General features: G+C 38.0%; 1 protein-coding gene across 2 annotated transcripts in view; it reads right to left on the reverse strand.

The window, feature by feature from the left end:
- Positions 1 to 15941: 15941 nt before the first annotated feature.
- Positions 15942 to 22913, reverse strand: part of Tp63 (tumor protein p63) — a 217018-nt gene continuing 210046 nt past the window's right edge. For both annotated transcript variants that reach the window (XM_045149716.1, XM_004654270.2), the window contains exons 12-14: positions 20776 to 20920; positions 19424 to 19517; positions 15942 to 16516 (exon numbers count right to left, since the gene is read on the reverse strand). In XM_045149716.1, coding sequence (XP_045005651.1) covers positions 16220 to 16516; positions 19424 to 19517; positions 20776 to 20920 — 536 coding nt within the window. In that variant the 3' untranslated portion in view covers positions 15942 to 16219. The remainder of the gene's footprint in view (positions 16517 to 19423; positions 19518 to 20775; positions 20921 to 22913) is intronic.

A 22913-nucleotide genomic window follows, 5' to 3' on the forward strand; every position in this document is an offset into this window, starting at 1 on the left:
TGTCTGTTTCACCACAATAACTATAATGAGAGATTAAAATGTAAATGAAGTCAAAATTTAATAAAGTTAATTTTCTTACACGTTCCAGTTTGTGGATTTAGACTCTATGCTATAAAAGGGAAAAATTGGTAAGTACATTAGGTGTGGAAAGAGGTGTGAACCTGAGTTTGAATTGTGTACTGGAAAGTCAAATGCTAAGTTTCTAGAATACAAAGACATACAAGGCATGGTCACTACCATGGTGAAGCATACACATGCCCTAACAATGTCTTTTTGAATGAATGGTATTCTAAGTGTGACAAGCACAAAAATAACTCAGATGGGGAACTCAGTGGAGTGATCTGCTGTTCCAGGGGAGAGAAGAACCAGTCATACACCACAAGACTGGGCTTGATGCCAAGCATGGTGGCATTCACCTTCAATCCCAGCACTGGGGAGGCAGAGGTAGAGGATTGCTGTGAGTTCAAGGCCATCCTGAGACTACATAGTGAATTCCAGGTCAACCTGGGCTAGAATAAGACCCTACCTCAACCCCTCCCCCCAAAAAAAGGAAAGAAAAGAAGAAAAATACATTGGGGCTTGAAACTTGACTCTAGCATTAATGAAATACAAAAGAGCTAAAGAGTGTAAATGGAAAGATGCTCTTATAAACAGTATACAGAAAAAAATCTATATTGGTATAATTTTGCTTCTAGCACACTAGGTTCATTATTACAGAAAATTATCCTATGACTATTATTTCAAGGGGAAAGACTATATTCTAAATAAAGAAGGAAATCTGAAGTTAAAATCTGGAAACCACAAAAATACAAAACTAAAGTTTATGGTGTGTGTGTGTGTGTGTGTGTGTGTGTGTGTGTGTGTGTGTAAATGAGTTCCTGGGCCTCTGTGTGGGGGAACACATCCTGTGGAAGACAGAGGTAGATATCTCCCTCAGTTGCTCTCCAGGTTATTTTTGAGATGAGGTGTTGCATGGAACCCGATCTTCATTGATTCAATTAGACTAAGATATCCAGAAAGTTCCAGGGATCCTTCTATCTCTGTCTCCCCAGTGCTGGGATTACAGGCTTACAAAACCACACTTTGTTTTACATGGGTATTTGGGGTCTGATTGTTGTGTTTGTAAGGTAAACACTTTACTCACTGAACCATTTCACTAACCCCTAAAGGTTTAGATATTTTCATGTTTTGTGTTTTGGCAGCCATATCTTTATATTACAAATCATTATGTTGTATTTTGCAGGTTTAGAGACTATTTTTATTATTTTCTATTTTTTTATTTTTGAGACTATTTTTTTAATCTGAAATATCTGGGGCTGGAGAGATGGCATAGTGGTTAAACACTTGCCCCTGAAGCCTAAGGACACTGGTTCGAGGCTTGATTCCCCAGGACCCACGTTAGCCAGATGCACAAGGGGGCACACCCATCTGGAGTTCGTTTGCAGTGGCTGGTAGCCCTGGTGCGCCCATTCTCTCTCTCGCTCTCTATCTGCCTCTTTCTCTCTCTGTCACTCTCAAATAAATAAATAAAAAATAAATTAAAAATATACATCTGAAATGAAATATCCAAGAATGAATGAGCAGTCCATGCTTATTGTTATTTTTTGATTTGTTTACTGTGCTAGGAGATTGTGTTTCTAGAAAGCAAAGGCTTAGATGGTTCCTGTATCCTGGTGGTCATTTGGAGAAAAGGTGTAGTCTTTAACAAAGATATCTCACTGTGCCAAATTCTCCGTTGATTTCATTTTAGTCAATTGGATTCACACTTTTGACCATGGGTGTCTTGGAAATACATGATCTGTTCTGGATTCTGTGTCTGACTCTGACGTTGCCCTTTGATACTTTTCCCCTTCTTCTAGCAAAGTAGCCACATTGGATTTCTCCCTTTAACATTACATATCTATTCCTATCTAGGGTTGTTGGTTTTACCACTAACTCATCTTATAACTAATCCACAGATCTGCTTGTGGATAACCTTTTGAACTTGCAGAACTCCACTCAATTGTTCCCAGAAAGGATTGCTTTAAGTATCACATCTGTTGTATGACTTTTCCTTCAGGACATGGACAAATGCTTATTCACCCCAGACAGGGCACCAATAACAATCAGAAAAATGATTCTAGCCAAGTGTATCTCAGAAAGCCCATGATTTTATGCAATTTCTTACAATGGTGTATGTGAGGGGTCACCCCCGGAAGCTGCACCCTGGAACTCTGTGCACAATTTTCACACCATGTGGTGGGTCAGAGAATATTTTCTTATTTTCCTCCTACAATCACATAACCTGACTATTGTTACTTATTTATGTGTTTTTATTAAAGAGTAAGCTTTATGAGGGTTGGGTCTTTGTCTAAGTCATCTGTCACCCCAGATCTAGAAGAAGCAACAAAATAATAGGCGTTAGATTAATATTTACTTCATGAATAAATGAGCAAATGCAGAGAGTGTTATCACTGTTCTTATTATAATTATTCACAATCAAATTTTTATAGAGGCATTACTATGTTTCTTGGTTATTAAAATTGGGCTTCTTTATTTGATCTATTTTACAATTACCACCCAAAAATCTTAATCTAGGGCTGGTGTAGTAAACAGAGAAGTCAGGCTTAAACTTGGGATACTGAGTTCTGTGGCTTACCATATAATATATGTGATGACCAGTTTTCTATGCTTTATATGATAGAGTGTATACGAAAGCAATAGTACAGGCCTGTCTGGACTACCTACTGTGTTCTAGTCCAGTTTCAGAAATCTAGTTAGACCCTGCCAGATAGAAATAAAAATAGCTCGAGATATAACTCACTTTGGCATACCCCAAACCCTGGCTTAATTGTCAATAGTGATAAAAACAAAAGGCAATAATGCAATGTCAGCAAATTAGCAAACAATGTTACCTCTCTTTAACAAAGACCTTCAAAATTTAAAAAATACAGAGAAATTTTGGATAATGTAGCTAATAATGCTGTTGCATTAGTGTCTATGTACTCTATGAACATTTAGTTAGACATATTTTTTCATAAATATGCATCCCAACCTTTGGTATATTCCATTTATAGCCAGCAGCTACATTATGATTTTCTGTTTATGGTCTTATATCAGGGACGCTAACAAAATTAATTCAGTCAGCCACTTCGTGTTAGTACCTGAATGATGGCCACACTCAAACTGCCTTCTCATGGGCATCCAGGACTTCCTTTCCATTGGTGTTCTTCCAGACCTGTAAATGTAAGGTTCTTAGTCACTGCAACCAAAAAGTAGGGGTGACTTACTGTAAAGGAAAATGAATTTTGTAGGAAAATCACCTTGGGCAAGTTTAGGTCCCAGTTCCTTGCTTCATGGAGCTGGAACATACATTTGATCTAACTCATTTCCCCCTGGCAGTCCTGGCTAGGAGACCAGGGCAAGGAGGAAGAGAGAGCTGAGTCACTGAGGCTTAATTCACTTGTCTCTTTCTTGGCCCCTAAAGCTTGATTTAATTGAAGAAGCTTTCAGTGGGATTAACTTTGCTGCACAAAAAAATTGGGTCTCCTTTCAAGACAGGTTTTGGCTGTCCTGGAGTAGCACAAAGACAGAGGTCTTTGAAGAATGCAGCATTGTCTAGCTTTAATGGTGCTCCACCTAGGCCCTCAGACATCCACTTTCTTTGTCATTTCTGTTGTTGTCTTATAAATCTTTTAGAAACAGCAGAATTTGGGTGTCATGGCACAATATAACATTAGGTAACCAGAATAGGCCTTCTTCCCTGCAGCTCAGCTCAACATCCTATTAAAGAGATTTAGGTAGGAACAGACTTGCGTTTACTCCATATTAAACCCAACAGTGAATTCAGATTTCAGGCCTTGTCTAATAGCCTAGGGAATACATTTTCCTCACTGTGTTTCAGTAATGGGCTATTACTTCAAGATGAACAGGAGTATCCTTGGTCTATGAATGTCAGAGAAATGTTTAGGAAGGTTATGACCATGGAGTGATAGAATATTGCAGACTATGAGAAAGAGATCCAGGTAGTCATCCCAGATCACTAGCTAGCTTCATGACCTTAAAAGATCAACTCAGCAGATCTGGGAAATAACATTTCTGTCTCTTGTCAGTATTCTGTAATGTCATCATTCTCCCATGGTGTCCAGTCTTTCTAAGGATATTGGCCTATGCCTGTATCAGTATAGGCACTGGGAAACTTTCAATGTGGAAATCATTGAACCTGATATGCCCATGTGTTGGTATAGAAGAACAAGCTATTTTAGGAGTAACTGAACAACAACAACAACAAAAAAACCCTGAGCATTCGAAGTGGCAGTTAGCCGATTAGTTATTTATAGATGTTTTGTTAAGCTACATAACTCTAGAAATGTTTTTCCCCAAAGTACATAGTCTTTCTGGAGACAAATTCATCTATCTATCTATCTACTCTGATAGCAGGGACTCTAACTGAAATTAATGAAGTCAGCGATTTCCTGTTGTTACCAGCATGATAGGCATACTAAAATTGCCTTCTCATGGACATCCACTGTATCCATAGTGTAGAGTATATATGAAAAAATTAGTACAGGGCTATTTTGATGTGAATATATATATGTATGTATGCATATATATATATATATATATATATATATATATATATATATATATATATGTATAAAATTTACTTCCTCCCTAGTGGATAGGGGATGTGCTATGTTCTACTTCATGACTGAAACACTTTTAAGCATTACAAAATGGACCACACTGAGTGATAGAAATAACTCCCAACCCATACATCATGGAGATAGGATTCAGCTGAGCGCTGTGGTGTCACTGCAGTGTTGTTGCACCCAGGAATCTTTGTTGTGAAGGCAATGTGTAAGTTGTTAAAAGATGGGTAGAAAGGCTGAAATGAGACAAAGGACACAAGTCCAGGAATTCAGTTGAAGTGAACATCATAATAAATGTGCAGAATTATGGGCATTCAAGGAATCTTCAAGCATTCTATGAAGAGTTATCAAATGACTGTTACATTGAGACTTATATGAGAATACAAAACCCTTCCCTATGAACAGAAAACCATGACTTCTAAATCCAGGGTGCATATGTGCTCAGCCCAAAGATATAAATTGCTGAACACTCATTTGCTGCTTTAGAACACTAGTGTCATGTGACAAGGAACCCTGGAATAGAATAGACAGGCTTGTTGTGACCCTGGTTCTACTAGGTATGGGACTTGGGCATTCATGCCCCTTTTCACCTGATAATGTCTGATGTTTCTGTTTCATAGAGTTTTGAATGTAAAAGAGATACTTTAAGAAAATTTCTCATCCATATTGAGCCATTGTATATGATGAATAAAATATTTAGCATTCTATCATATACACTGCTACAACATTGACCCCATTACCAGATTTTCTTTAACTTTGATTTCTTAGTAAAAATAAAGTAGAAAATTTTCACTTTTCTTCTATGTTGACATCATGTCTCATGTTTCCTGAAATAGTGGTATGAAGTAATCTTGTCATTAAAAAAAAATGCCTTCAGCTGCTGTACAAATCTTTGCCTTTCTTCTGGTAATTCCTACAGATACTTCCCACAGCTTTCTCCTAAAGCTATTCATTCTTAAGGTTTCTTAACTTTGGTTGTATGGTATCAGACTGTGAACAAGTCTCAACTGTCATCTTCAAATGGTAGGCCACTCCTTGTAGAGTCATAAATTTCTAGAAGAGTAAAACTAGAAGAAAAGGCATAGCTCTTCTACTTTGTCACCATTCCTTTTAGAGATACAAAACCCAAGACCTACCCATCTTGTCCATGGACTAAAATGCCTCTTCCAAAGTATAGGATTACATTTATGACAAGGAATTTCCAGTAAAATGCTGGTTTTGACATAGTAATGCTTATATTGATACTTTTCAGATAAACCCCTTCCTTTTTTTCTTAACTTTGAAGTGCAGAGTAGATTTAACCTGGTAGATTATTAGGAATCAATATGACAGAAATAGACAATTCTTCTTATAAAAATTAAAATATGAAGGGGCTGGAGAGATAAATAGTGTTTAAAGGTGCTTGCTTAGAAAGTCTTCAAGCCTAGGATCACTTCTCCAGTACCCACATAAAGCCAGATGTACAAAAATTAAACTATGGCTGGACATAGATTGCTCATCAGTTAAGATTGCTTGCTGCAGAAGCATGAAGGTATGGACAGGACAGTCCTGAGATCAGCTGAGTTCTATTTCCCAGCACCCACATGAAGAGTTGGGCATGGACACATACATCTGTAACCCCAGTTTTATGGAAAGCAGAGACTGGAAAAAGCATTAGAAATTGGCAGCTCTTAGTTCAAAGGCAAACTCTGTCTCAAGGAAGTATGTGGATGAGTAATAGAAGGCATCAGTACCCATGTAAGCCAGATGCACAAGGTGGCACATGCATCTAGAGTTCTTTTACAGTGGCCGGAGGCCCTGCTATGCCCATTAAATTCCTCTCTATCTGCCTCTTTCTCTCTCTCTCTTATAAATAAATATATACATAAATAAAATATTTTAGAAATGAAAATTCCTTTGAAGGAAACACTTTCCCCCAGGTCAGCATAGAGAGGCTTCTATAGCTGTGTTCTATGGGTGCCAGGCTTCATCCTGGCTGTAGAACTTGGCAACACTGCTCATGTGGTACTGGTTTTGGAAGCATAAGCAATACATGACTTATGAGATCATGGAGTACAGCAGCATATTTTCAGTGAGCCAAAGAAGCTAAGCAGTGTGAGGCAGGGTTGTAATCCCTGTAAGGAGATCCTGTATGGTCACTGTATGGTGACAGGAAGCTGATCCTCAAGTAGCAATGGAGACCTCAGAATATTAGAGATGCCAGGATCACAGGACACCTGCCAAAAAAACCTGCAAGAGTGGGGTGGACCCAGCTCCAGAGAGAAACTACAGACACTGTAGATGGAGAGGCCGAGCTATGCAATCTCCTTAGATGTCAGATGATCTAATCCCAAGGCCCTGATGCCACACGTGGAGCTGCAAGATTTGAAATTTGCCCCATCAAATTTTAGTCTTGCTTTGGTTTGTGACTTCCTTCTTAGGACCTCATTCTTCCTTTTGGGTTTGGGAGTATTTGCTTTGTGTCTTATGCATGTTGGAAGTATGCAATTTTTTTCTTTGTTATTATTTTTTAATGTTTTTATTTATTTATTTGAAAGAGAAAGAGGCAGAGAAAGTGCAAGGAAAGTGGAGAATGAGAACAAACAGGCACGCTAGGGCATCTAGCCACTGCAAACGAACACCACACACATTTGCCACCTTGTATATCTGGCTTTCGTGGGTCCAGGGGAATTGAACCTGGGTCCGTTGGCTTTGCAGGCAGACGCCTTAACTGCTAAGCCATCTCTCCAGCCCTGTAATTCATTTCTTGATGTTATCCAAGTTTGCAGTTAACAGTTCATATCTGAGAAGTGGCTGGAAGCCCTGGCGCACCCATTCTATCTCTCTCCCTCTATCTGTCTTTCTCCCTGTGTCTGTCGCTCTCAAATAAATAAATTAAAAATGAACAAAAAATATTTTTTTTTAAAAAAAAGAAGTTTGTGAACCCATGAGGAGAAAGGGTGGAAGGTTATGGCATAAAAATGACATGTTTGCCATCTAAAGGGCTCCAGACTAAAATCAAGAATGATGCTTTTCTTTAGCCAGAGAGCGAGCTGTAAGATTTTCCGAAAGGAATTTCAGACAGTTTATGGCTCTCTAACACACATGTGTACATAATACTTGTACACAGTATTTGGTTTGTTTCCTTCAAAGGAAATCAGGGATATTATTCATCATTCATTCAAGCATTCAGGCACTGCAATAACCTTTTTTTTTTTTTTTTTTTTTTTTTTGGATTCAGAAACAAAAGAAAAAAGTCAAGTCAACTGGCAAAAGCAGAAGAAAGTGATCTGCATAGCTAAGAGCCTAAAATTCATCCCCTGTTCAAACACTTTCTTGTGTGTATTCTAGAGTCCTCCAGGCCATGAGTGTTTCTGACTAAAACCAGCAAGGGAGTGGAAATTAGTAAGCCAGACGCACCCACTTGTAAGAAGCACAACAGAGTCTTCATTGCCAAGTTACATTGAGAAAGAGTTACATCAACACAAGTGCTGCTGTGGCCTGGAAGGGAGGCCCATATCACAAAGGAAGATAAGAGCCAGCTGGTTCTTCCTTGCTGTGGGTGAGTGGAAAGCAGCCTTCCTTCAAGACTCTGAACATTCTCGTTCCTCCCAGGCCTCCCTTTCCTACTCCTTCCAACAAAGTACCTAGACACTTCCTAATGTTCCCTCCTGGGTTTGTCTTTCTATAATCAAAGGGTTGTGTCTTTCTCAATTTTGAATTCCCAGAGTGTCTTGCGCAGTGTCAAAAGAAGCTGAGTAATCTTTTTAACAGGAAGTGCAAAGAACAAAGGCCACATGCCATCACCTAAGTGCAGACCTTTGCTGAGCTCAAGCTGCACATCAGATTCTCACACTTAACCTACATAACATCATCACTGATTTCCTCACCATGAATACGCCCAGTCCATTCAACAGGAGGAGGAGAACCTGGCACAACACAAGCATACTGAGGAAATAATTGGAGTGGAGTTTATAAGAAAATCATCTTTCAGCCAAGAGACAGGGAAGCTGTTTTCCTCAGGGAAGGAAAGAATGCATTACAATCATGGGAGAGATACCTCCACACTCCTGCCACCCTCACCAAGGGAGGTCAAAGTGTTAAGAGAGGGTGTGATGATGAGCATAGACTGTGGTATTATACTGTAGGACAAGAGGTAATGAGGCAGAGGAGATGAAAGACAGGGAGGAGAGCCAGCCAAACTGCTGTCTTATGAATAGGATATTATACCAGAGAAGAAGCTAGGTACTATCTGAGAGCAGAACCCCCACTGACTGTTCAATGGTGACTGAACACCAGCCAGGCATGGGACAATATGATGCCTTCTGGTAAGCTTGCCATGAGACAAGGCTTAGATACGGCTTCCTGCCTTACATGTGACTCCTGAAAGTGTCATGGGCCTGAGGGTAAAGGTAGATAAAGATGAGGTGGTAGGCAACCATCTCCTAGGGCACAACCTCCTCCAAGGGCTAGTTTGAATTTCTCATAATGAAAAAACAAAACAAAACAAAACAAAAAAAACCCCTTGTGCCCTCTTCACCAAGTTCATCAAAGTGGGGAAGGGGATAAGCACTAAGGTAGGAACAGGTTTGAGCAGAACATGAGGACATAACATGGCTGTCTTCTGCAGAGAAGTAAAGAAGGAAATATGAAGATGAGATTATCCAAAGAAATCAGTGATTGCTTTTACTAAAAGGTGTTGCTGCTTGGAAGTTAACCTAATAGGATACCATAAGGATTTGGAGAATGTAAAACGAAAGGGAAAAGTCAGGGAAATGCCCTTATCCCAAAAGTAGCAAAAAATAAAATACACACACACACACACACACACACACACACCCTCAGGACCAGCAGGCCTTTTCAAAGACTAGTAGTATTAGGCTAATGTTTCTCAGGGCTTCTTTGGTTGGCTGAGATTCACAAAATTGTAGTATTTCTTGAACCAGTCTTTCTTGTGGATATTTACAAATGGCAATCTTGTTCTAAAACACTGAATGTGTTGGAGCCTAGATGCCTTTATCATCCAACTATTATGAACATAAACTTTCTGATCATTTCCAAAATGCATTTGGCAGGAGGCCCTGTAGAATGACACAACAGAATTTTCTATTCATTTCACAGTCCAGAATCTGACAAAAGGTTGATCTTTCCCATTCTTTCTCATTTCATTCTTTGACAATTTCAGCATTCACCAAATGAGGTATTATGAGTGCTGTCAAAAACTTTCTCTAACACTTAATTTTTTATTATTTTTGTCTTGTTTTGTTTTTCAAAGCAAGGGTTTTATTCCAGCCCAGGCTAATGTGGATTCACTATGTAGTCTCAGGGCAGTCTTGAACTCACAGCTATCCTTCTACCTTGGTTTCCCAGTGTTGGGAGTAAAGACATGCAACACCATGCCTGATTCACATTTAATTTTTAATGAGCAAGGTAGTATTAAGAAGGCAATTATAAATTGTAGAAACAGATACAGCTGGTAGAAACTTACATAAAATATAGATGAGCAGAATGACCAACTAACCAGTATTTAAAATGATCATAATTTATCTTAGATAAAATAGTAGTGTTTCTGGACTGGAAAGATGGCTCAGCGAGTAAGGTACTGGCCTGCAATGCCAATGCACCAAGGTTCAATTCCCTAGGACCTACGTAAGCTAAAAGTACAAGGTGGTGTATGCATCTGCTGTTCATTTGCAGTAGCTGGAGGCCCTGCCATGCCCATTCTCTCTCTCTCTCTCTCTCTCTCTCTCTCTCTCTCTCTGTAATAAATAAAGAAATGATAAAAAATATTTTAAAAAGTGGTGTTTCCAAGTTACAGAGCAAAAGTCAGATGGGCTAATGTAAGCATAAAATTATTTATTTTCTGCTAATTTCAGTCCCAAGTTCTCTTTATGTGAGAGGATATTTTTCCTGTTTCTCTCTATCTCCTTTATTTGCATAAAAAAAATGCTAGTCCTCAAAAGAACTGGGCCTACAATTCTGATCAAAACCACAAAAGGGAAGTTTACCTGCCAGTACTTGCCACCCACTTGGCAGACACACAGGTTTGAGATTAGTGCAAGGAGTTACAAATCTCATAAATTTCAAGGACACACCCAACATGACTCTGAAAGCATAGCTTTAAACTGATTGCACTGCACATATCTGGTACATAACAGTTTTATGCACACACACACATATGTGTGTGTGTGTGTGTGTGTGTGTGTGTATGTATATAAATCTTGTATTTGCATCATTCAAATCTAATAGTTAGGAGTAGAGAGATGGCTCAGCAGTTAGAGGCACTTTCTTGCAAAGTCTGAAAGCCCAAGTTCCATTCCTCAGTACTTACAAAAAGCCAGATGTACAAAGTGGTACATGCGTCTGTAGTTCCTTTACAGTGGCAGGAAGTCCTAGTATACCCATACTCACCTCTTTCTCTCACTGTCTACCTCTTTTTCTCTGTCCTCAAATAAATAAATAATAAAAATAAAATTATAAAACAATATCCAGTCCTTAAAATTTGGAACATTTACTGTCTTGTAATTATTTTTTTGGAAGAGAGGATGTCATATTCCTTGCTCCACAATTTTAAAATGCTTTGTTTTGGATTTATAAACACTAAGTAGATTGGTGGTTTTGATCAGTTAAATTTATAGATCATGTAGTTACTCCTAGTAGTCTTTGTTGCACAGCAATCACTAGCATTTTTCTACTTGTAAAGTCCTTTTTGTCGGATAACCATCAGAATAAGAGTGCCATCTTTATTCATAGAACTGTGTCATTTTCATTTAGGTTTGTGCTTGGGATATTTAATCTTACATGATGAATTTCACCATCACCAGTCTACAGCAATGCTTTCTCTACTTTTGTCTCCGATCAAATTTGTACTACCTTCCTCTGTCAATATTCATCTTTGTGCCATTGCTGGAAGAAATGCAAAACTCTGACTTCACAGTGTTCACATCCAGCATTATTTAATACCCTCTGAATGGTGATGAAATATTTATGGGTAGTAATATTTATACAAAGTATATGTATTTTACCATTCTTCTCAGTGATTACTATATCTTCATGGACCAGTCACATGATAGAGATATGTCATATTGTTTAAAATGTTTAAGGCATATAACGAATCATATTAAATAAATTTTATTCAATTTTTATATTCTTTTCAACATGAAATCAACCTAAAAGATAAATTTATTTACATTAGCATTTCTTCCCAACCTCTGAAATCTAACATGTTTTTGTATTTCCATCTGTTTTGATAAAATCCATATAAAGACTCAATAGTCTTTATATCTAACAACTATATTACCATATTACATGACACAGTTGGGTGATTCCATTCTTGATTGAAAATAGTGTCTTATTGGCTTTATTTAGTGATTTAACCTATATATAATTTTTGTTGTTGTAGTTGCTGTTAGAATACAGAGATTTAGGTATATTCTGACATTTTCAAATGTACTTTTTGTCTCTCCTGTCCACAACCACCCCCATTTCCCACCCACAGAATTATCCCAGTTTTTCTTTATGTTTACTTTTGGTTACAGTTCTGCCTTTGTGGAATCTGTCCACATTTGTTCCCCTAATACTTACTCTTAAGATTAATAAATTGGGACAAAATAGGTCCTAGAATGATAAGAATGAAAGAAAATTTCTCAAGATGTAGAGAAACAAGGGTGGTGACTTTCCATAATGCATTTTAGACTTGTAAATTGTTCAACAGATCCTCTAGTTAGTGGAAGATAATAAGTGGAAGTTTTAAATGGTCGTTATTTCCCTTGTACTTGAAAAGAACTGTAAGATAGATAAGATAGATGTCATAAAATACCAATCCATTAATGACCTAGAGAGATATCACAGTGTCAAAGGTACTTGCTTGCAAAGCCTGATGGCTTGAGTTTGATTCCCTAGTACCCACGTAAAGACAGCTGCACTTGGAGTTCATTTGCAGTGGCAGCATGCCTTGGAGTGCTGCCTCTCTTGCTCTCACTTTCTATCAATAAAATATTTTATTTATTAATTCATCTATTATTTATTTGAGAGAGATAGGGAGGGAGAAAAAGAAATAGAGAGGAAGAGGCAGATAGAAAGGGAATGGATGTGCCCTGGCCTCTAGACACTGCAAACAAACTCCAGATGCATGTGCCACCTTGTGCATATGGTTTATGTGGGTACTGGGGAATCAAGCCTGGGTCCTTAGGCTTTGCAGGCAAGCAACTTAACAGCTCAGCCATATTTTCAACCCTGAATAAAATATTTTAAGAAAGACAATTCTACAACCTTTTAAGAAAGAATAAAAAAAAATATCAGTTGACATTGCTGTGATGCTACAATGTTAATCACTTTTATAGCTTTTTAATTTTCAGTTTCTTCTATCTGGCCCATTTTCACAATTATTTTAATTTGGGTGGCCTATCCTATAGGTTTCAAAAAAACTTCTATATGCCCTATGCCTAGTCTGGTCTCCAACAATTTCCTTTGATCACATTTGAAAGAAGGATTTTCCCTGTGAGGGTCGTACTTATCAAGTGAGTTTAGCTTCCTGGACTTTTCTATACCATAGATTGGCTAATACAAACAGGAAAGATTATTAGTGCTTACATAGGAAATATCCATATTGGAATTTCTCTAATTCTTCTCTCAGTACCTCATCTTCTTCCGTGTGATGAAAGTAAGAATGAAGGTTGTAAGGATGGACAAAAAGACAGACATACAGACAGACACACATACCACGGCATACCATACCATACTATGCACAACACAACTTCTCAATTCATTTTCATTTATTTTTGATTTTATTGCATGTCCTGGCAAACATAAGTGACTTAGAGATTTGCCTCTGGCTTATCAAAAGCCCATAACACAAAAATACCAAAAGACAAGCAACTGAAGCTGTTAAAAAAAAGTATTACATCTATAAGAAATTACTTTTGAAAAACATTTATAAAGCATATAAAACTTTTGACATTTGCTTAATTTTTGTACAATTATAAAAATAATAAAAAAAACCACATATTTTTAATAGTCAACATCCCACCTACTATATTTGGGAGGGAATATCAAGAAAACAAAAGCTAAATGGGTTTAATGACGAGAACTCTGCTTTCTTTTCCTGTTTATTCCACCTCCAAACAAAACTCATCTCATTCTTTTAGCTAGCTGCATTGAGCTGAGGCCACAGATTGTCATTAAGCCTCCTCTGAGATGTCTGTTCTGAGTGTCTTCACCCAAGACCAGGCCACTCAGGTATGCAAGGAGTGCAATTTGACACTGGTGTGAGGCGAGGAACTATGTCTAGCAATAGCTCATGTCAACTCATGAAATACAGTATAGGATATTCTGAGTCCCTAGTGCCCCCATAGTGCTGAAACAGCTTAGAGTCCCTAGCGCCACCATAATAGTGCTGACATAGCTCAAAATCCCAGAATGTACAGGAAGCTATTTGCCTTCCTAACATGGCCAAGTCACAGCTTTCATTCTTTCCCTAATGAGTTTCAAAGCTGTGTGCTGTGTGCTTGTTCCAGAAATTAACAGTGCTTGTAATTATTTAAGCACAATAAAATGTTGAAATTAAGGACTCACTCTCTTTAGCATACAAAATTTAAAAAAAAATAAAAAAAAACTTTCCCTTCCCATCTTAGAATTATGGTGTCTTATGTGACATTGCAGTCTCACTAAATGGTATTTCCATGAAAATATAAAACAGTTAAAAAATAACAGTTAAGTTGTGGTTCTAGAAAACCTACTTTCCCAAAGAGAAAAACAGAACAAACAAAACAACAAAGTATGCAAAGTATGCAATTTCACACACATATTCAGGTAAAACTCATACATTATATCTTAGAGCCATATTAGCCCTTTTGCACTTTAAAACAAAAATTAGAGCTTGTGTGCAATGACAGCCCTTTACCAGAATATATGGGAAGACTTTAGAGCTCATTAGCATATATACAAAACATATTGTAGATTGGGAAACACACACACATGTATATATGTGTGTGTGTATATATATATATATACATATATATATATGTTTGTAGCATATATATATATATATATATGTGTATATATATATATATATGCTACAAAAAAATGTTTCCAAAACATCTAGGGGGAGTATTGTTATTTCCATGTATTCACAAGATTTGAAAACAAGTTTTTTCTGATGCAGTTTAAACAGTTCCCATAATTTGATAGAAACTCTTAAATCGATGCACAGTGTAAGAGACAGATATGGGAAATCCGGTCCTCAGTTACTTCCGGAAACTTTAAGATCAAAATATAAAGATAGCTATATTTCTAAGTTTGCATTTCCCAATTATTCTTGTTCGAAGAGAGAAAAGTAAACTGTGTCTCTGTTCTGAATGTTATAGAATAGGGAATTCTTTAAAGAAACATTTTCTAAATACCGTCCATGCTTCTAAAGGAAATTAAATTCATAGTTGGATGAGATGACTTCCTGTTTAGCAGAAGTTCAACATTTCTGATTTGTCCTTGGTTTTCCTGTCCATTCCTACTATATGTGACATCCTCACTATAAGAACTAGACAAATTATGTTCATCCCATCTAAATCACCCTGAACTCTCATGGCAGTACATGTGTATTGAAGTCAATCAACTTTGTAGTGAAATTCAGTTGTAAGGCTATACTTCCACAAGAGGATTTTTTCTAATTGCTACTAAAAGGTCAGATTATTAAATTTAAGGAGATTATTGTTATACCCAGGTATACCATACCAGATGTTTTGGAATGGCTGTCTTTTGAGGACTGTAGGCATGATTTGAATATCTCATTATCAAAATAAAGCAAGAGACTATGTCTTTCCTTTAGTGTGTGACAATGTGAACATGGACTTTTGCTTGTTATAATCACAAAGTGAACCACAATAATTGGAAGGGAGTAATATGAAATATACCAACATAGAGAATGGTGTACATATATACAGCTTTACCTCGTAGTAAGCAATGATAAACACAATTGGATCTATCCAAAGATTTGATGTGACGTGCTTAACATCAAAGAACCAAAGGAACATATACATCATTGTTACATAGATCATCCAGCTCTAGATATCTGTCACCATCCATAACACCCTTGAGAAAAGGGGGTAGATGACTCATTCAAAACAAGTAAATTAAAAAAAGTCAATAAGTGCAACTCAATTTCCATTAAATTACATTTAAACAATAATGCCCCCACCCAAAATATATACTGTATATTTATATATTTATATATTTATATATTTATATTTATATATATATATAGTCTCAGACTATAAGGGTGAAAATTCTTTATAAAAGTCAATGCAAGATCTCTGCAGCTTAAGGAGAGACCTACTGTTTCTCTGCTCACATCTATCAAGCCATGACAATGCAGTCCTGCAAGCAAGTTTTGAAGGCTTAAAGCCAGAGTTAGAATCAGATGCTGGGTCAGAATTTAGGTAAGAGGTAACCTCTTATTCCTCCTTCCCTTAGGAAATCAGAGTGAGAAGGAGAAGAGAGCGAGAGAGACAGGGAAAGAGAGAGAGACAGAGAGAAAGCGTTTTGAAGATCAAGCAGGAGTGCCATGTAGGAGGCTGGGCAGGGCAGAATTGGAGGAAAAGCCCAAATACTAGGGCTCACTCCCCTTCTTCTTTGATGCGCTGCTGCTTGTTGCGACGAGCATCCATGTCAAAGTTGAAGTCATTCCACTCATCCCGAGGTGGGAAGGAGATGGTCTGGCGGAGGGTGAAGCGCACAGCATCAATCACACGCTCCCCACGGGTCTCACTAGAGCCCACACTGACCGTGGAGGCACCACTTGGGGTCCTCAGGAGATGGGGAGGTGAGGAGAAGTCATGGAGCTGCCTGTGGTCCAGGATACCCTTCCAGATGGCATGTCGGAATTGCTCCGGGATCTTTAGACTTGCCAAATCCTGTGTAGCAGACAAAAGCCAGGGAGCATTAGATCAAAGACTGACTGAGGTTTCTTGCTCCCCACAGTGAAGACCAATAACCCCAGTGAAGGCCCTCAGCAGAATTGGGAGTAGGGAATCTATATGTATCACCTGTTTATTTAAGAAAAATAAATAAATTAAAAAAAGACAAATTTACAAACTGACTTTTATCTCATAATGGTTTATCTTCATTGTGTTATGCAGCAAAGAATAAAGACACAAACTTGTGATTTCTGCTGTTGGATAAATCTCTACTGGCCTCTGTTTTTTCACTTATAAAATAGAGGAGATAATGTTTAGATAAGTAGACAAAAAAACTCCAAGGAGAAACATGGCCTCTCCTGCCTCAAATTGATGGTCACCCTCTGCCAGAAGACAGGCATGAATGAAATATCATTAACACTGGGGGTGGAGGTGAGAGTGAGCATTTTCCAGTATGTCAGGCTCTAGACTAATTATTTATATTCATGATTATATTTCATCCTCAGATAAGTGGCAAATATACCATACCTGCTTTATGGAGGAACTAAAGTTTAGGTTGACAAGCCCAGAAGTTATACAAGTAGGTGAATAAATTGTGAACTTTGATGGTCTGCAATTGATCTAGTAATGAAAAGGTCTATTGGCATTTGATTTCAAATAGGCTCAATCTTAATTATGGTGGCATTTCTTCTACTTATCAGCATCAGATATTTTAGTGAGAGGTCCTATTTTTATGATGCAGTATGGTGGGTAGAAAGCATATAGATCCTGGAGTCAGCAGACTTGGCTATTCTACTATAAAACGTGATAATATAACTTTAGTTTCCTCTTTGGTAAAATGTGTTAGCATGTATTTTATACTCTGAGGCAAATGTAGGTATGATGGTATTCTACAAATTATAAAACACACTATAACTGTTAACCATTTGCATGTTATTAACCAAGCTTTGCATCTTTCAAAGGATACTACTGAAAATCCACAATTATTCATATTTCTTTTCCAAAAACAGTATACCACATATCTTAGATTGTTATAAAGACACAAACTGAAACAGAGCTCTCTTTTCTCTAGAAATGAGGTGGAAGAAACTGAGGTAAATATGGAGAGAGTGAATAGTATTCCAACATTTCCAAACTGACAAATTCACCATACGTGATCACATTTTCTCATGGTATGGATTTTCAGGCCATTAGAGCTATTCTAACTTCTGTTTCTAGTGGAAGAAAACACTGGAAAGCAGACAATCTGTAGGTAGATGAAAGTTAGAATGCTCTTTCTGCCACCTGTATTCTTAGAACTTCTGAGACTCTCAATGAGTCTTTGTAAACACAGCTCTACTAATAAGTCAAAACCAACAGGAATGTAATTATGGAGAGCATCTACAAATCTTAATAAAGGGAGGGGACTCCTAACTTTCTCCCCAGCAGGAATATGTGAAAAGTAGTATGTATGACATGAAAACCCAAGGGAGGGGATTCCTGTCCTATTAGATAGGACTGCAGCACAGGATATTCTCATTTGCGGGACAACACTGTTTTCTTCAGTGGAGAAAAGTGATAATTAAGTTATGCAAGTCCTGTTGGAATGTATTTTAAGTCTTTCTCTAGTTTTCATGTATAATATGTTCTACTGGGGCAGCATCCAGAGGTGACTTGTGTTGATAGGGATAGGCACAGGGCAGCACAGTGTTAAGTTATTCCTATGGGACTGGGCCACTAGCATGGTGCTCAAGGAGGGGAAGAAAAGTCCCAACTACAGAAGCAGATGCAGAGGCAGATTGTCTCTTCTCTCCCTGACCCAGAATGTTCTCTGGAAGCTGGAAGAAGATGGTAGACACCAAAGAAAGAAGTACAGTCGGCAGCCTGGGGGCAACAGCAGACTGCTGAAAACCCAAACACCAAATTAGTTCCCTTGTGAGCAGAAATTCAAGATATGGGTAGGAAGCAAAAGGAAGGTCCCTAACATGCAGCTTGGTGCAAAAAAAAAAAAAAAAAAAAAAAAAAAATCAAAGGATATCAAAGTCAGAAGGGAGAGATAATTTGATTAACTGATGCACACAAAGGCAAAGTGACAGCATGAAGCTTTCATCGTTACCAAAAAGCATGTAAGGACTTAAACCCAGAGCTAGTAATCACTTCTGATGATTGGAGATGGCTGCATTGCATTCTGGCTCATTGAAAAAGAGGGGAGGATGGGACAGTTTTAAGTGAGAGGGATGGATGACTACTACTGCCAGGAGATGCGGAAAGGGCCATTCACAATTTACAGACCACAGGCTCACACTCAGGCTTCTCCTGCGGTCCTGTCATCGCCCCAATATAGTGAATGATCGTTTTGACATTTCTATGTATTTCAATGAGAATAACATCAATTACTTTCTGCTCATCTCCACAGGGAATTATACAGAATAATTCTAACAATTCTAAAAGGTATAAGAATAAGTCACACTATGTTGCCTGGGTGGGTCTTGAACTCCTAAGCTAAACTGACCCTCCTGCTTCAGCCTTACATGTGCTGAGATTACACTTACACCTACTTGACTTGAGATCAGCATTTCTTGATGGTGGGACTGATATATACCATATATATATATATATATATATATATATATATATATATATATGTTATATACATGTATTTTTTTCTCAGTTTGTATGCTAGGGTGCAATAGACCATAGCTGACTAATCAGACAAGCTGAGGCATATCAGCTGTTGAGTGTCTAACATGGTAGGTTGGGGCCAGGAAATCTTTCTTACAAGGTTACAGGTTCCACCAGAATCAAGAATTGGAAGCAGGACAAAACAAACTTTATAACTAGCAGGGATGGAACCAAAAAGTATGTGTCACCAGATGGAGAAAACGAAGAAATAAAACTCAAGAGAAAAGTCTAACAGTTACTTACATCCATGGAGTAATGCTCAATCTGATAGATGGTGGTCAGCCCCTGGGTCGTGAAATAGTCCAGACATGATGAGCAGCCCAACCTTGCTAAGAAACTGCAGAGGGAGGAGGAAGGGAAGGAAGAAACAGAAAAAGAAAGTTCACCCCAACTGCATTGGCAAGATAAAGGAAAACCCAACATTTTGCCCTTGGATGCCCTATATCAGAGATTAGGGGCAAATAAAGTATTTTACGGCCTTGAATTTGAGGTTTCAGAATTGTTAGGTAATTTGGATTTTAGGTCCATTGAAAATAAAATAGGAGGTCTATGGAAGATAGTGACAAATGGTATTCTGGAGCATTCTCTGGCTCTGTGTAAATGTCTGAGGAGCTATTGTTGGAGATGAAGGTGGTGTCCAAGGGTCAGGGTTCTAGTTCTCTTAGCATTTGAATCATCAATTTAAAATGAAAAATCTTCATGTTACTTCATTTGTGGTTTCTGAGAACATTGTATATGGTTCAAAACATGGTAGGCTACTGCCCTAAGTGTTGAATGTCATCAATACTTCTCATTGTTGTCCTTTCCAGAACATACATCTTCCTCTTTGGGATGCTGATCATGTCATCCTCATCATTGGGCCAGTTCCTGACAATATACTTTACCATGTCTGTGGCTGATTTGCATGAGAACCAACAGGTCCTAGCAGCCAAAGGGTAAGAAAAAATAAATAAATAAATAAAAAAGGGCGGCCTGCAAAAACCGAGGTTAGGACACACAGTGGGCATGACACTTGGGAACCTACTCTTGCCTCTTTGAGAAACATTCTTTCATTCTTTTCTGTCTTGTCTGCCTGAAGCTCTCTCTTGTGGTGTGTCTCCAATTCCCATATGCAGAGCAGCATAAGCCATCAACTTCTTAATGTTCTCTCATTTTTGTTAACATTTAAATTTTTCATGGACATCCAACTCCAAAATTATGGTCCCATGGTGGTTGAGAGCAATGAGGCCCAGAGAGCAGAAAAGGGAGCAAGATAGCAAGTTTACTACCCTTTGGGGTCACCCAGCCCTGAGCACCAATTTGCAAGTTTTAACTGACAGTGTAAAAATGGAAGGGAGGAGGAGCAAGCTAGTGAAGATGGGGCAACAGGTCTGAAACCTGTATACATAGGCACACACCCTCGCACTTTTCTCATATGGGTTTCTGGAGTTCTGGTGTAGGTTCTGCTCAGATCTGAAAGGAGTGTTGGCAGAATTGCAGTCGTAAGGCTGCGTTCTTCCTTGACAATTGAGTTATCAACTTTGACAGAGTCTAACTTCCACCACCCATAGATGCTTAGGTAGGATATGCCCCAGGGGGTCATACTGTTGACTCACCTGACAATGCTGCAATCTGTGGGGTACGGAGGTGGGGGAGTGCAGTGGGAGGTGGATGGCATAGAGAGTGGGGGAGGGAGGGCCTGGGTGGGGCTGAGTCCATTCATGTCTCCAGCCATTGGCATATGAGTGCCCATCATGGGAACTGAACAGAAGCAGGAGGAACAGAAATGGATGGTTACTTCTGTGATCATGTCCCAGTGGTACAACGTGCCTGGTTGTCTGGTTCTGAAATATCTTGCTTTCTCATTTTATTTCTCATAGCTTTCCTTTGAACACTATGTGTTTACTCAAACAGCATAGTCACTAGAACTGCAAACTAATTCCACCCTTCCAAGCCTTTGTTCTCCTAGGATCATCTCTTTTCATCCCTTTCTCTTCTTTGAATTCCCTGTCAGATTGTTCTTTTCTCCCATGATTCATATAGTGCTCCTTGTATTGGCTTTCATGGGTTACATCTATGATTCTTCCACTATACTCATTTCCTTCATCACGGAGATGAAATCGTGCCCATGTTTACATCCATATCAACCTACCATTGTGCCTGGCATGATGAGCTACCAAATAAACATGTTGAGAGAACTAATAAACAAATCTGTAGACTATTTATTTGTGAATAGAAGTTATTGCAACATTTGTAGGAAAATTTACATGTAATAAGAAATAATATAATCAAAGATTTTCTTTTCTTATGGCCCACTTTAGCATCCTATGCAGGATTATTACCAAGACTTATAGACATTTTCCTAAACCATGAACCATAAGCTTTCACTAATAGAAACACTTAATACTAATATTTGTTATTAAAGGGAAAATAATATGTACAGAAATAAAAGATGAGTATAACTTGCTCCTATTTCATTAAATAGAAGTGTGCCCCAGCAAAAGGTCTCTCCAGCCAACCGACTAAATACAAAGCATGGCACTGCTGTGTCTCAATTTGTTTCCCCTCTCATTTTCCTAAGTATATTGGAGGGTCACTGTATATGATAACCAAAAAACAGCTAAGGTATAGCTTAGCAATTACGGTGCTTACCTGCAAAGCCAAAGGACCCAGGTTCTATTCCCAAGGACAGATTCACAAGGTGCCACATGCATCTGGAGTTTGTTTGTGGTGGCTGGAGACCCTGGCATGCCCTTCCTTTCCCTCTCTCTCTCTTTCTCTCTCTCTTTACATCTTTCTCTCTCTCTCAAATAAAAATTTAGAAAAAAAAATTAAAAGCAGCTAAAGTGAAAGTCATGTGTAAACAATACCCATCATTAGCACTATTGTACTATCACCAAACCAAGTTGGGATGGTTAGTTAAGTCACAAGAAAGAAAAATAATGTAGAAAATGAGTGAGTCCTCTTCTTTTAACTGTGAAAATAGCAGACCTTTCATGGTTCTGGTTTTGTGCCTTAGTATACATTATCAACAGTGAGAGGGCAGGCTGTTTCTAAAGTCTTTGTTGACATACTACACCACCATCCCACCTACAATGGAAACATGAATCTGGGCTTCCCTACCAAACATACTCAATATGAAGTTCCCTAAACTTCTTTCAGAATACCCAGTTTTCTAATACAACAACAACAACAAAAAAAAAAACCAAACAAATAGAAAGTTTAGATTACAACAAATATGCATTTTAAAGAATAGGATAGATGGTCTGATTTTTTTAATAGAATGAGAATTATAGGAAATCTGTGTACTATTCAGTTTTCTATATCCCTAAATATTGTATTTACCCTTTTGCATTTTTACTGTTCTTTAATTACAGTTTGTGTGATCTCTGATAGATTTACTTCTCATTGACAAGGTTATCATGTTACCTGCTTTATATCTTTGGATCTAACTCACACCTTTTATTTTCTACACTTATTTACTATCAGGGATTTATGTATGAATAAGCCAAATTTTATAAATCAGTTCTATATTTATTGTATATGGGATAGAGTATATGAATTTTAAAAAGCTGGATTGCAAGGGCATATATAAAAATGTTGAATGTGCAGTGATAATTTCATTGATAAAAAGTAGAACATTTGTGCAGACAACTTGGAAAACTAATTTTGTGAGTGTCCAGACAAAAATTAATATCTTTAGGTCTACCATTCCATGCTACTTCCCATATGATAGGACTATCTGATCTTGACT

This window comes from Jaculus jaculus, chromosome 5 (genome assembly GCF_020740685.1).
Source record: "Jaculus jaculus isolate mJacJac1 chromosome 5, mJacJac1.mat.Y.cur, whole genome shotgun sequence".
NCBI lineage: Eukaryota > Metazoa > Chordata > Mammalia > Rodentia > Dipodidae > Jaculus > Jaculus jaculus.